Source organism: Carassius auratus, unplaced genomic scaffold (assembly GCF_003368295.1).
Source record: "Carassius auratus strain Wakin unplaced genomic scaffold, ASM336829v1 scaf_tig00000254, whole genome shotgun sequence".
Lineage (NCBI taxonomy): Eukaryota > Metazoa > Chordata > Actinopteri > Cypriniformes > Cyprinidae > Carassius > Carassius auratus.
Window position 1 is genome coordinate 659,231 of NW_020523286.1, and position 15,496 is coordinate 674,726.

Consider the following 15,496-nt stretch of genomic DNA (forward strand, 5'->3'; position numbering starts at 1 on the left):
GTTAACTGTCACTTTTGATCCATATAATTCATCCTTGCTGAATAAAATATTTCTTTCAAACGCTTTCTTACTGACCCTAAACTTTTGAATGGCAGTGTACACAGAAAATTGACTCAATTGGTCTCAAATATTTTTGTTTCCACATTTTATATCACAGTATTGTTGAAGTCTTGGTTCTGATTGGCTGACAAACCTCCTTAAGCTGTTGATTCATCTTCAACAATTGACTGTCAACACTTTTTACATGTGTGACATCTTAATAATAATAATTTGTCAACAGTCACTTTCTGGATTTTGTCAGACATGCCACAGAATTTTCTAATGCCAGCTAAACACAAACAAATGTGTTTCCAAGTAGCAAAGTGCTCCTTGCTGTCAAATGTTTCCATTCATTGAAAGGGAATGTGGCTACATATCTAAGATTATTATTGAGAAGCATGCTGCGATGGCTTGGTCACCGGCTCATGTTTCTTGCTTTGCCCTTGTCACATAGATCTAAAATTGTGGTCCAAGAGACTACGGTTAAAGCTATTTAAGAGACCAGAAAGCAGGTTTTGCCAGATTGTAGCATCTGAAAAATTAGACTGTTAATTGGGAAAGTAGAAGAGCAAAATAAACGTGTGTAGTGCCAAACATCTGTTAAAGTCCAATACCTTCAGTCATTGTTTGGAAGTACATCTTCCCACTTAAACGTCCAAAGCCCGCCACTGTTCTGGCCCGCACCTGGAACACGTAGATGGTCCCTGGCTTCAGGCCACGGATAACTGCTGTATTAGTCTGACTCCGCAGTACAGAGGAGTTAGACCCTGCTGTATTCTACATTTGAACCAAAAAAATAAAAACATACAGAAGCAATTAAAACCAAATTTAGTCATTCACATTTTAGAATGTCAGTGATTCAGTTGCAATTCTTTTGGTTTTGCTGCTTGATCCATTTAGTTAATTAAAATTATGTTAATGTAACACAGTATTTGAACTTTTTAATCACAATTTAATTGCAAGTTAATTTAAATAAGCAAAATGGAAGTCTGCTAAATACATTTTGTGGGTCTACATTAACAATTTAATTAGAATAACAGGATATCCAGAAATACAGAACTTCTCAGACACTCTGGAAATGTATTTGAATGTTATGTGTTAAACTAATATAATCTATTCATGTAGTGTATTTAATTTAATTATTTTGTGAAGTTGACCTCAATTGAACTTGATGACTTATTACCTTCCCATAATATTGTAGCTCATAGTCCAAAATGACTCCATTGGGCTGGTCTGGTTGGGACCAGGACAATGTGATACTGTCCACAGTTCGACTGACCTGATGCATGATCGACACAGCAGATGGAGCTGTAGAGAGGATGAGAAAAAGGAAACAATTAATAAGAAATAAATATTGCTGGATACATTAATTGTGGGAGTTCATCTGAGAGTCTTTACATGAAAACTAGGTTCATAATAAGGATTGCATTTGAGAGGTTTAAATCACCACACAGAATCACGGAAAAAAAATCATTAAGAACATTATAATTAATACATTGCATAATCCTTAATAGATCAAAAGTTAGTTAAAACTATTAATTCATTAAATCTGTTCCTGAAAATCTTGTTTGTTTTAATAAGTCTATATATTTATTTATCAAAGATACCTTTAATTGGGGAAAAGTGAGAGTAAAGACCGTTATAATATAACAAAATAATAAATCAGCATCTTAGATCATCATGTGACACTGAAGACTGGAATGATGATGCTGAAAATTCAGCTTTTCCATCCCAGGAATAAACTGCATATATATATATATATATATATATATATATATATATATATATATATATATATATATATATATATATATATATATATATATATATATATATATGTATGTATGTATATATATATATATATATATATATATATATATATATATATATATATATATATATATATATATATATGTATGTATATATATATATATATATATATATATATATATATATATATATATATATATATATACTGTTTTTATTGTATTGTATTTTCTGATCAAATAAATGTTGCCCTGGTGCACATACAAGATTCTTAAAAATTTAAAAAATTAAAACAAATCTTACACACCCTAAACTCTTAAACGGTAGTGTAGAGACCTCTGGTTTAGATAAAGAATCTAGAGGGTTCACAGTTTTTGACATTTGGAAAGCACTGCAGCAGCATATAAATCTCTCCCCAAGCACAACAGCATTTCCAACAAGGACCAGCTATAACGTCTACAGTTCTGGAGCTCCTATGCATTGAACTCACAGTCCTCTGGCATCAGTGCAGTTTTGGATATAGAGGAGCCATTATATCAACTGCAGCTTCAGGCTGACTACTAAAAGAAAGACTCTGGAAGCCCATGTAACACTACATTATCATTTACAAGCTTAAAGAAGCAAAAAGACAAGTGTGAAAGCCGGCAAAGACTATGGCTGCTGGTAAAACTGCACTTGTGGTTTAAAGATCAAACAAATCACGGTGCCTTAAAGCCAATCGATGCCTTGAACAGGGTTTGCTTGGGCTTGTTTATATGCCAAATACTGATTCCCTAGACATGCGTGATAAAATATAATAGGTAAGGCAATATCTGAGCATTTTAAGACAATATGAATCTTTTTTCAAAATAAATTGGTCAAATAAACGACACTGATACTCTTCCACGTGTGCCATTTCTGTATAATTATGGCTGTTAAGCCCAAAGAAAGACGTTTTATACTTTGTATTTATAGTTGGCATAAAGTTGATGGTTGATTGCTTAGAGAGCTCGAGGCCTCAGGATGTTCTGCTCTCTCTGTTGTCGATCAGAGCTCAGGAATATTAAGCACACAATGTTTGTGTAAAAAAAATATGTCTTGTGCTATTTAGTTTCTCTGTAAACTTCGATCCTGAGCTTTGATTAAGTTTTTTTCCATGTGCTAGTTTCAACGGGCAGAACAGACCCTGTGTCTTGATTTACTGCACTGAATGATGGGATGGTGTGTGAGGAGGATGGGATTGTTGAGAAGTCGAGCGTGCCATTGTGTATGTTGGAGAGATTCATCCAAACAACACTAGGAAAGACAGATGTGATTAGACTAACACTCCAAATAAGAAGACGAACCTTTTCAAACAATCACAAAATTCAGTTCCTCAGGCGCATGGAACTTTTTGACCCCCATAATTTGTTGTTGATGACAGGACTAGACTAGGAAAATATTAAAGATAAGCCATCATTTATTCACACTTGTGTCTTTTGAAACCTGTATGACTTACTTTCTTCAGCAAAACAAAAAACAGAAGTTTCATGAAATGTTCAAGACGCTCTTTTCTCAATCCAAAATGAATGGTGACCAGTCTTTAGTCTTTCCATCACACAAACTATCATACGGCTTAAGAAAACTTGACATGTAGTGCACAAGTTGTATGGCCCTCTTTATTTTTATTTTTTGGTCCTTTTTGAAACCTTTTTATTCCTATGATGGCAAAGCTGAAATTTCAGTTTTTAGTGCCACATGATCCTTCAGAAATTCTAATATTCTGATTTGCTGCTCAAGAAACATGTATTACTATCATTGTTTAAAAAAAAAGTTGTGCGGCCTAACATTTTTGGTGAAAACAGTAAATAAATTCTTCAAAATAACAGCATTTATCTGAAAAAAAAATCTTCTGTAAGATTATGTTTTTACTTATCATTTTTATCAATTTGATGTGTCCCTGCTTAATAACAGTATTAATTTCTTACAAAATGAGTTTTTGAATGGTAGTGTTTAAAAAACAACAAAAACTATTAGCTATTAGCCTTTGAATCTTGTTCATTCTAAGTAGCCATTGTTCTTTAATAGACCACAGTGTTTTCAAGGAAATGCAGTTTTATAAAATTCAAGAAACTCCAGAACGTCTGGAGAGAATCCACCACAGGTATGCATCTATAAAAAAGAGCAAGTCATTATATATGAAAATAAGTTCTCTTGGTTTGATGAGGTGATTGGTTTTCCAAAGAGTCTGCAGTAAGTGGTACTTCATCATTCCGCTGCTCTCTTTGACTGCAATTTATGAGAAATACAAGTAGTACTCTCGGTGAAAAACATAAATTCATATGTCCTTGTGGTATTCTGGAGGAGAAAAAAAGGAACAGATTACGAGCATTTCCATCCGAAATGGATCTCATAATCATTCTTTCCTCCACAAGAATTTCCACTGCGGCAAATGACAAAGTCATTTTCTAGTTGATAGCAGCTTAAAACAAAGTATTAAAGACTTGAAAACATTAATGGGAATAGTATACGCCTAATGTTTTTTTTTTATTATTCTTTTCGAAATTCCTACCCTGAGGCTAAATATCCTTTTGTTATTTTCTTATACCGTTTTTACTTATTTGATGTGGACATCCTGTATTTTATAAAAACCATTCGCTTGTAAGTTTCTCAGAGCAACATTATTAATAAATCCATGAGTGTGGGAGGACAATTACAGTTCCTGAGTGCTGTGTAAACCCCGTAGCTGTTGAGCTCACGTTTGGGCTCTGGCTGAGCAGCCGGTCCTGTCATTGTCCCTCTCTCTCTGTGTGTTTGGGGGGACGCGGGTGGTGTGAGGTGGATTTTTGTCTTTTAATGGCAGCAGTGAAGCGGTAATGTGGACTGACAGGCACACCGGTGGAGCCCCAGCCTCCAGTGATAGGGCCAGTGAGTTCACTGCAGCACAGCCGGGGGCACAGCTCTCATTAAAATGCTCTATTAAACACTATTATGTTCCTTTTGAACTGGCTCTTTTTGACTGGCATTTAAAATCCCTGTACAAAGCAATATGACGAGTGTTGTGGACTTGATTTCAGTTCTCAGATAAAAATTGAGGGAACATTAGAAATTCGATCAGGTGAAGATAAAAAGATGCAAACACATCACTATCATGATGGTGTCCTATAAAACTGAAGACACTCACAGCAGCTTTCGGATGAAAAAAAAAAAGAGAACTTGGCAACGTGAACAGTGAGACTCGCAGGGATACTTGTCTGTAACTACAGTCTGGTGATGTGCAAAATTGCATATTTTCAAACCGGGGCGGTGGGCTGCCTGAATAGACAGCTAGACAACTCATTTTTTATAAAGGGTCTAAATAGTTAAGCTGGTTTTGGCATCAACTGACTACACACTAGACACATTTCTTAGGTGGTGTTGCTACATAAAAAAGTAAATAAATGAATGAATAAAAAAGTAATAATAAAAACCAAGTAAAATTTTACCAAATTTGATAGTATTAACCATTTTATTCTAAATATAATAATTACACTATACTAATATAATATATAAATATTTAGTTTCAAACATATTTTATACATATTGGATTTATTTATTAAATAAAATATGAACAGCTCTTTGCACATTTACATTTAATATTTTAGGAAGGATATGGGAAGGTCCATGACATTAAAATGTTTGCAGACCCCTGGACTAATCTCACAGTAAAAATCATATATCCTTATACTAAATTCTAGAAAAGTTGCCCGGCAACACAAAAGCTTGTGTAATTCAAGGTCGTATCCAACCCCCAACAAGTTATATTAAATATTATGAGTGGAAAAATCATCTGCGGTGTCTCAAACTGTTACCTGTGTTTACTGCTGTCTTACCGGCCTGGTTTGTGGTGATGTTGACAGCGGTGAACTGAGGTGAGAAGGGACTCTGGTCAGACACTCCATTCACAGCCTGGATCTCAAAGGTGTACTGCGTGTGGGCCAGCAGGTCACTGATGTGGACCCGGGGATCGGTCAGGCCCAGTTGGCGGGGCACAAACTGCACATTGTCACCGCAGCGAGTGCAGGCTCCTCGACCCGAACCGCAGCTCTTGCAGATGATGTTATAGACCACATCCTCCCGGCCTCCGCTCTCTTTCGGCGGATCCCACTCCAGCCGCAGGGAAGTCTCGTTCACACTAGAAATCACTCTCTGGGGTGCAGACGGAACCGCTGCGGAAAGTCAAACCACACTGCCTCATCAGCAAGTTCACGTCTTATTGGGACAGGAGTTTAATTAAAACCAGGCTAGGAATAGATTCTTGGATTATATGGTGCAAGGTTGCAAGAAAAAGTATGTGATCCCTAGGGCTGCACGATATATCGTTTTTAGCATTGATATCGTGATGTGCGCATCCCCGATAGTCACATGCTTAATATACTGACCATTATATTTATACTGATTGTTATCTTTGCTCACACACAGACAAAATGTCACCGGTCACGACATCTGCCGTGTCACGCTGCTAAAGTCTGTTTAGAAAGGACGTGACAAAGTGACCATTAAAATCATCTGAACTGTGTGTGAGTGCATCATAAATAGGAAATAGAAACAGAAATGAACCGTCTGGGATTTGTCATATAACTCTGAATCCGTTCACTTCCGTTTAATGACACATATGTAGCTTGCAGCTTTAACAAAATTATTAGATTTAATTTATACAAAGACTCCGCAGTGTTATTTTACAACTGATTCATTAGTTTCTGTCCCTGAATACTGTTAGACTTACCTGAAAAATGCTGTTCATTTCATTTGCATCTTTGTTCTGTTATATTTATCTATGCTTGCAATTTGTTAATATTTATACTGATTTACTCACCTTCAAAAACACACCAATAATTGATTTTTATAGAGCTATTCAGGTCATCTGGTGTGTTTTTTTTTTCACATCACAATATATATTGCAGAAAAACAAAATATTGCAATGTGAGTTTTTTCCAATATTAGGCAGCCCGAGTGACCCCCATAAAATGTAATCTCATTATCAAGTCACAACAATACCCCACCTACAGTAAATTGTCCCTAAATTAGGCCTATGTGATGTAAAGTAACTCTCCACATGGATTTTCCCCCCTCATATTCTGCTGGGCTGCTGACTCGAGCACATTCGAACTGCTCTGTCTTGTGTCTTTATGATCTGACTTTCACTTATTCATTAGCCTATTATCACTGCTCTTTTAAAAAAGAAACTGGATCAAAGTAATCTCCGCTTTCCAACAAGCCACATTAAAGTAATAATTTCATAATGACAAGAGATGAAAAGAGAAGTGGTTCATTGTAATGTAAAACAAGAGTGAAAGGGAAGAATGTTCTCCTCCCTCTCTTCTGGACCCAGTGCAGCAGTTCAGATTACTGACAGCATAGAGCACTACTGCAGCATTCACACAGGCCCAGCCTCCCCAAAAGAACAGAGCATTATGCAAATCCCATCGGGCCAATCTCGCTGCTCACTGAGTTACAGCACTGAATGAATGTTCAGTGAGTTGCACACTCATTTTCTTTTTGCTGCACTTAACTGAAGCTCTAAAAAGGGCAACCACATGGAAAAATGAAAAGACAAAAGACTTCAAGAATGTGTACAAAACGAGTCTCCAGTGCTGATGTAAATGATGTTTTAAAGTAGGGGTGTCAAAATGACTGCTACTTTGTGACTGAACCTGATACTAAATAGAAAATAGTATCAACTCAATTCTAAAACTTATTTTAACTTCAAATGTATATTTTAACCCCGGTGCATTACAGAATGACTTGAAGGTAAATTGGATCTTAATAAACTGCTTACCATCTGTTTTGTAATGATATATTATTATTATTTACTTATTATAGATATAAATAACAGCAATCATATGTTGATGTTGTTTTGTTGTTATTACAAAACATTTTTTTTTAAATATAGTTTATCATTAATAAAAACAATATCAGAGTTCAAATTATTATTATTATTATTATTAAATAGTAGCTTTAGTGAAATAATATAATTCATTGCCCTTACTTTTTTCATTTCTACAAGTGCACCAATAATGAACCTGTCTGCTAATTTGATCGTTATTTTCATTTTATACACAATAATCAATACATTTGGAATATTATTTTTTTATATTATTATGTAAAAAAAAATACAATTAATCTATTTAAATCTTACAGTTGAACATAACAGCATATGAAGAAATGTTGAGATTTACAATTAAATTATATATTTTTCTAATGATTTACTTTAACTGAGCAATTAACTGAGTGTTACAGTTAATGAGCAGCACAATTAAATATTAATGAAGAAATACATCTTATTATCAGGAAGTACTCATAATTAAAAACCACTAATATCGGCCGATAACCATAACCAATATGGAATATCATGCATCCTTGGTTCTTATCTGTACTGAGAGAATCCTTTGAAGATAATCAGAATTGACTAGATGTTTGTGTGGACTACATCAAAGCCCGTCTGATTTCCAAAAAGGAGAGTCAAAACCACCATAAATGACATAAAATAGCATAAGAGAATGACATACTGGTACAGGGCATCTGTAGAGGGTCAGAGTCTGCACGGTAGTATCCACTGCGGCACACACAGTTGGTCGCACCCTCGCTGGTAGTGCGGCTGTTGATGGGACACTGGAGACACTGCTGGTCCCCTTGAGATGCTTTGAAGGACCCAAATGGACATGCTGCATTAAAAAAGAAAAAAAGAGACAACAGAAAATGGCAAATCAGAATTATTCATTTAGGAATTGATTTGATAAGCATGTTTTAAGATGTATCACATACATAAATGTCTGGAACTTATTATTATCACTCTAATTCATTCATGTCTGCCCACATGAAGCACATTTTCTTATAAAACATTTTTATATTTCTGTTTGGAATCAAAGAGAAATGTAGGAAGTGAAAGCCCTCACAATGATCACTTCTGATGGGCCTCATGTGCAGTTTTGAAGCTTGGTCTCGCACTGATAATCTTTTGTTTGGCATACAAAGAGCCGAATGGCACAAGACCTTGTTAAATCACAGCACACTTTTCTTTTTTTTCCCCTGCTGCCTAGTTTTACTGAAAACAAAATGCAAATGTTTGTGCTATTCAGAATTCTTTCTCAAATGTAGAATAAAATATACAGTAAATAACAAAAATGTATAAAAAATATATATTTATTATTATATTATTATACATATTTTATTTTATATATTATATAAAATAATATACATATTATACATATTTTATACGTATATATATATATATATATATATATATTTTTTTTTTTTATGTCCACATGGGAATTCATAGTAATTAACATAATTCGTTTAATAATAATTAAAATAAAAAGTTGAATAATGCAAATTAAATAACCATACTAAAATCAAAAATCATAAAATGATTAAAATCATAAAGTGTTTTTGGGCATTACTCCAGTTTCTAACATGACAGTCTGCCAGCACTGAGAGTATGACTGGGAGCAGCAGCCAGTGCGTGACAACTGTTCTTGCAAACTGATTTGCTGTAAGAATTAAAATAGCAAACATCATGTCTATTATTTCTTTAAAGCATCTAAAACAATATATATTATGAAAAGTGCTACTTAAAACATAATAAAAAAATTAAAAAAGCTTTTCCCCCTTCAGTGTCATCTGGTTGAGAACCACCACCAATATCAGAGAAGATAGCCAAAACTTTCAAGCTCTAAAAGGGATATAGAGGATTCATGAAATGAATCCATAAGACTGATAAATCAAACATCATCTAATGTCTGCCTCATTGGTTCTCACACATAACCTGCCATATTTAATGGTCTATGTACACTACCATTAAAAATCTGTAAAAAAATAAATAATAATTTATTCCCATGATGGCAAAGCTGAATTTTCAGCAATCGGTCTTCAATTGCATGTAATCCTTCAGAAATCATTCTATGCTGATTTGCTGCTCAAGAAACATTTATTACTAATGTTCAACAGTTAATATTTTTTGTAAACTTTAATGCCTGTAACTCTTTTTCAGTGTAACATCAGCATGTAATTGTCAGATTTTACATCTCTGGATGAACTATCCCTTTAAAAGTTATTGATCCTAGCAGGAAGATCTTTGATATATTTAAATTTTAGTGAATAGTCTGGACATCCAGTACGTCATGAAACCGGAACTGTCTCTGGTGAACCGGGACGTTACCATATTTATAATTTAGAGTACACTTAAAAATGAAGACTACTCCATCCAGTCATGCGACTGCAGAATGATGTTCAATCCATGCAGCATTTAAACAAAACCCAAACTCGCATCATTTCCCAATCACAGACTGCGAGACAGACAGCATCCTTTATTTGCTCGCAGCAAATCGATCAACAGCTGCCACGTCTGCCCGTCGGCCAAAATAACCACAATGCTCATAATAATACAAACGTTCGTACCACACAGAAACAGCCTACTGACACCAACTGGGAATAAATCAAAGACTGAGGGTAAATGTAATACGTGTCGCATATCATCTGCAGGTGCAAAGCAATCAACACTTACCAAGAACAAAGTGTGTTCTAGGAAGTACAATGAAACTCATTCTATTAGCCTAATACCCCAAATGGCTTTGACAGTAAAACATTACTCTTGCCTGGCGCTTTCAGGCTATGATTGATGACAGAACATTCTCTTTCTGCCAGAAGGAATATAAGGCTTCCACGCTCACACATCAGAGTGAGTTAGAGCGGTGGACGCGGTGAATGAGGTGTTGGTTACAGTTGAATGAGGCAGAGTGGGTGTGAGTGACAGTGTACAGGAGTGGAATTAAATCTGTGGTACCACAGGGCTCCACAATAGGACCGTGCCGTGTGAGAAGGAGAACGACAGCAGAACAATAGCCCACCGATATATTAGATGTGTGGGCCGTGTACTGTACATGACTGGAGTATTTAAGTAGGTGCTAATGGAATTCTGGGAGAAATTGATTAAAGACCTTTGTGGCACCGTACATTTTTTTAATAATCTTTCAGATCTGTTTATCTTTATTCCTGTGAGCAGTTGTGCTTTTTTATGAGGCACATTTTACAACAGGGATATCACAGTAAACAATTTATTGCCTCAATATAACAGTTTATCCTTTGGTGAATGACATTTTCTTGCCTCTTAAACACCTACTCACTAATTTGAAGGTGTGTAAGTTTCTCAATGTTAAGGTACTTTATTCCTTATTGTCTTAAAATGCAGGGAAAACTATAACTAAGGCATTCGAAGGTTGATTCTCTCAAAGTACAAACGGTTTGTTTGAGAATCTAGACCAGCCTGGTGTTCCTCATCCAATGGCATGAGTTTCTGGGGCAGCCTATCTGTTTGGCTGACCAATGGAAGATGAGGGGAGTGTTTGGGAAACATCTTTGAAAATCAGTCATTTTTGCAATTCCGTTTGGAGATGTCATGATTGGTGGCGATTTGGATTCACTGAACAAATCGTTGTAATATAATGAACAAAACGGCGAAAATGAATCAATCAAATAATTTAACATATGTGTTGAGTGAGTCTTAAGGTGCAGTCACATTGTTAGCTGCTTGGTGAAATCCAGTGGTTTTCAATAGGTACCTGCAAACTCAGGAAAGTGATTTATGTGTGAGAAGTGCTTCATACATCAATTTACAATTGATAGTGCACAGTGAGAATTTTTTGCAGAAATTTGTGACCGCTCCTTTACATTACATCATTACAGGGCTCCAGACTCATTATTTATTTATTTATTTTGAGCTACAACATGGGGTTTATTAATGCATGCTGATGAACTTATACCATAGTTTATAGTTATATGGAATCAAAAGTGGTTAACATTCAAAACGAAAAAAAAAAAAATCATTTGCCATTTGATACTCCTCAAATGCAACAGAAATGGCTGTGCTTATGAGTTGAACAACGCGGTGGTCGCGCCAGTGCGACTGCTGACAAAATTTAGTTTTCTGGAGTTCTGCATTTCCAGTAGGTAGTGACTGATTGAGTCTTACGGACTCATTAAATAATAACTGACTAAACAGAATCTTTCAAAAACACAGAATAATTCACATAAGAGTGTCTTATCCTTTATTAAAAGGATGGTTACATGGAATTCTATATAGAAAATGACAAAATAGCCTAATTAAATGAACTAGACTTTAAAAACATCCTTGAATCATTTACTTTGTGTATCATCTTAATAACTAGGATAATTTTTCCACCTAAGACTGATTCATATTTCGCAATTAATGAACAACATGACCCCTTTCATTCAGCCGATTCTCATTCATTCCAAATCGAGACTTGTTCAAGCTCGAAAATGCCAACTCATTAACAAACAACACGTCCTAATTTGTCCATTTCGCTTACTAATGAGATGTCCCAATTTGTTAAGTGTTTCCACTCAGAGTCTTGTACAGACTCGAAACACAGGCTCATTTAGTGCATTTCTTCTTCATTCACAGTCCACACTCAAATGCTACTTGCTTGTGATTAGGGATATGCCGGTATCAAACATTCCTCTTGCGATTAATTGATAATTCTTTTATCACTGTTTATCACTTATTGCCAGTTTATGTTAACTAATGAATTAACTAATGTTAACTAATGAAGCTCTAAATAAAAAGTTTGAAAATGAATAGCCTATTAAGTCTAAATATTTAAGTATTGCTATGGTGTGATGAGCACCATAGCAAATTCAGAAATCTGAATGGCAATTTAAAATTATTTAAATATGTTTTAGAAAGTAGTGCAGCTGCTTTATTTATGGGGTTTTCAGGGTAAGGGCTGCATTGTCTGCAGTTTAGCGCCATCTGCTGTCAGAGAGAGAATGTGCTTTCATTCAGCGCTTCTCTCATGCGTTCCCCCATGTGCTTCTCATGCGTCCTTGTTTACATCAGAGCACACGCTCATTAAAGCAGCATACAGCGGTGTTGTGCATTTTGACCAGTTGATGGGAATAGTATTCTTATAATGCATTCTAAATTCTGAATAAATTGCAATATATAATTATTCATGGTATTTATAAGTGCCCACGATAACAATATCTTTCATATTAATTACCGTGATATATCGCATTACCGAATACTGGCACATTTCTACGCCTGATACTGTCAGCCTTTTAGGGTAGGAAAAACCATGTAGTTACATGATTAAAAAGGAGAGACTTATGAGTCAGTGCATAGTGACTAAATGAGAATTAATCGTTTACTTAAAATGATTTATTCATTCATTCATTCATTCAAAAAAAATAAAAAATAAAACCATGGAAACATCAATAGTTCCATAACTCAACCGACAATAAATGTTTTTAAAACATGACAGCTAAGCCACAACACAGTTGCAATGACTGAACCTCAAGTATGCTCTATTTTGTAGCTTTCATGGTAAAACTTTTTGTATCTCTATCAATCAGTAGGATGAATCAAGCTTACACTATACGACTCCATCTGCACACACTTCATCGCTTCATAAACAAGTTGCTCAGCCGAAAAACCACAGCCTGAGATCACGGCAGTTGACAGTGAGGAAATTAAATCTGCAGGAACGAAAAAGGTCCATTCTTCCTCAGACAATGCAGAGACATCATGGACCTTTTTCATTAACAGACATCATTTCATGCAGTATAAGATATGGATGCAGTCTTTTGTAAGCCCTCTCCAACAATTTTCTTGGCCAACTTGAGACCACAGATGTGTCTATAACCCTCTTTGGCAAAACAGGCATTTGGAGAGACATTAATATCCATTAGAGGTGCCGCGTCAACCTGCTGAACTCATCTCAGGATTCACACAGGGGAGTTTACTTGTTCAATGGGGGTGAAGGACTGAGCTCATCTGTGCTATACTGCCCATCATCTATATATCAAGGTGAATTAAAAATTTAAGGAATTACTAAGGTAATGAGCTTTTTCCTTGAGCATCCATGCTTTAATGAAGCCTTCAGAAGAAGTAGCATAATTTGTGTTTGAGGAGTTTACTCTCCAACCAAACACACATTTTGCTATTATATACAATAAACTGACAACTCAGTCCTGTACTTCAATTTGTTTAGGATTTCAAACTTTGCTAAGGACCCCCAAATATGATCTTCCCCTTGTAGGGGACCCTCTTTCTAAAATAAAAAGCCGGGTATATATACACAACTGTTCAAAAGTTCAGGGTTTGTAAGACTTTGAAAATATATTTTTTTTTTTTCTTTTACCAAGGCAACATTCATTTGACATTAATTTAGCAAAAAAAAAAGTAAAACTGTGAAATTAAACACTTTAAAATAACTATTTTCTATTTTAAAATATATAATTTATTTTTGTGGTAAAGCTGAATTTTCAGCTTCATTACTGCAGTCTTCAGTGTTACATGATCCTTCAGAAATCATTCTAATATACTGATTAGCTGCCCAGAAACCTTTTTTATAGCCTAATTATCATTTTTATTATGTTGAAAACAGTTGTATTTTTGTTGATTTCTTAATATGGATGTAACAATGAACCATGAGCCGGTTGAAAATCATTTAAAATATGTGGCGATTCAAATCGGTTGAGATGCCAAACAAATCCCGATACAATTGGAGTGGTAGTTTATATGAATATATCTCTGAGGGGAAGTGATTGTCTTTGGAAAAGTTTACACGGTATGTTATTTTTCATCTTGCCTCTGAACGATGCATACTAAAGTAGTTTTCATAAGCGCAGCTCTACTTTGTTTACAGTGGTAACCCAGGAAACACTGTATCACTGCTGTTCATAAGCTCCGCCTCATTTAGCTTGTCTGGCAGAGAGTGAATCTGCGTCTCATTTAGCTCGTCCTGCTCTTTCATTCAGATATGTTTTATGCAATGTTGGGCAAGCTACTTGGAAAATGTAGTGAGCTAAGCTAACAGTTACTCTACATTAAAGGGTTAGCTTACCCAAAAATTGAAATTATGTTGCTTTTTACTCACCCCAGGGGCATCTCCTGGGTGTATATAACTTTTTTCTTTCAAACGAATCCAGTCTGAGTTATATTAAAAATTTTCTCAGATCTTTCAAGCTGTTTAATGCCACTCAGCGGGTGTTGCATGCATCGGTCCAAAAGGAGTTAAATAAAAAGCACCCATCCATGAAAAAAAGTGTCAAAACTTTCAAAACTTTCAAAACTTTTGAACTGTACACTGTTAAAAATATAATTAATAAAAAGGTTCTTTATTGGCAGTGATGGTTCCATGAAGAACCTTTAATCATTCTATCATGAAAAATTATCTTTACAGTAGAAAAATGTTATTTAAATTATTATAATGTTTTTTTAAACAAAGAAGGACTGATCACTGAAAGGTTATTTTTCCACACTTTTCCAATTTTAGATTTATTCATTAGAAAGAATTGGGGGAAAACTTGGTAAATGCATTAAAGTTTACTGTGTCACACATTTTATGTAGACTGTGTCCTGAACATACATTCAGCAAAAAATAAACAAACAAGAATAAAATGACTACATAATCTCGTATTTTAAGTGCCTCTCACAGCAGGAACCTGAAATATCGTCCCAGTGACGGTACGGTCACAAACAGTCAGACAGCATGTGATGAGCTGGAGCAGAACAGCTACCAGCCGTCAGTAAACACAACTAAGAGCTCATCTCAAGAATGTATAAACAATCTCCACAGTGAGCCTCAACTGATGCTTCTAGAAGCTTGTTAACACTTAGCATAGCAGGAAGTCTGCCAAAAATCAATTACAACTACTAAAATAATCTTTTATT

The 15,496-nt window shown here is 35.1% G+C and overlaps 1 protein-coding gene across 2 annotated transcripts in view; it reads right to left on the reverse strand.

The window, feature by feature from the left end:
- Nucleotides 1-15,496, reverse strand: part of LOC113068880 (ephrin type-B receptor 2-like) — a 53,087-nt gene that overhangs the window by 6,353 nt on the left and 31,238 nt on the right. For both annotated transcript variants that reach the window (XM_026241766.1, XM_026241765.1), the window contains exons 4-7: nt 8,313-8,468; nt 5,637-5,972; nt 1,223-1,347; nt 654-816 (exon numbers count right to left, since the gene is read on the reverse strand). In XM_026241766.1, the coding sequence (XP_026097551.1) occupies nt 654-816; nt 1,223-1,347; nt 5,637-5,972; nt 8,313-8,468 (780 nt within the window). The remainder of the gene's footprint in view (nt 1-653; nt 817-1,222; nt 1,348-5,636; nt 5,973-8,312; nt 8,469-15,496) is intronic.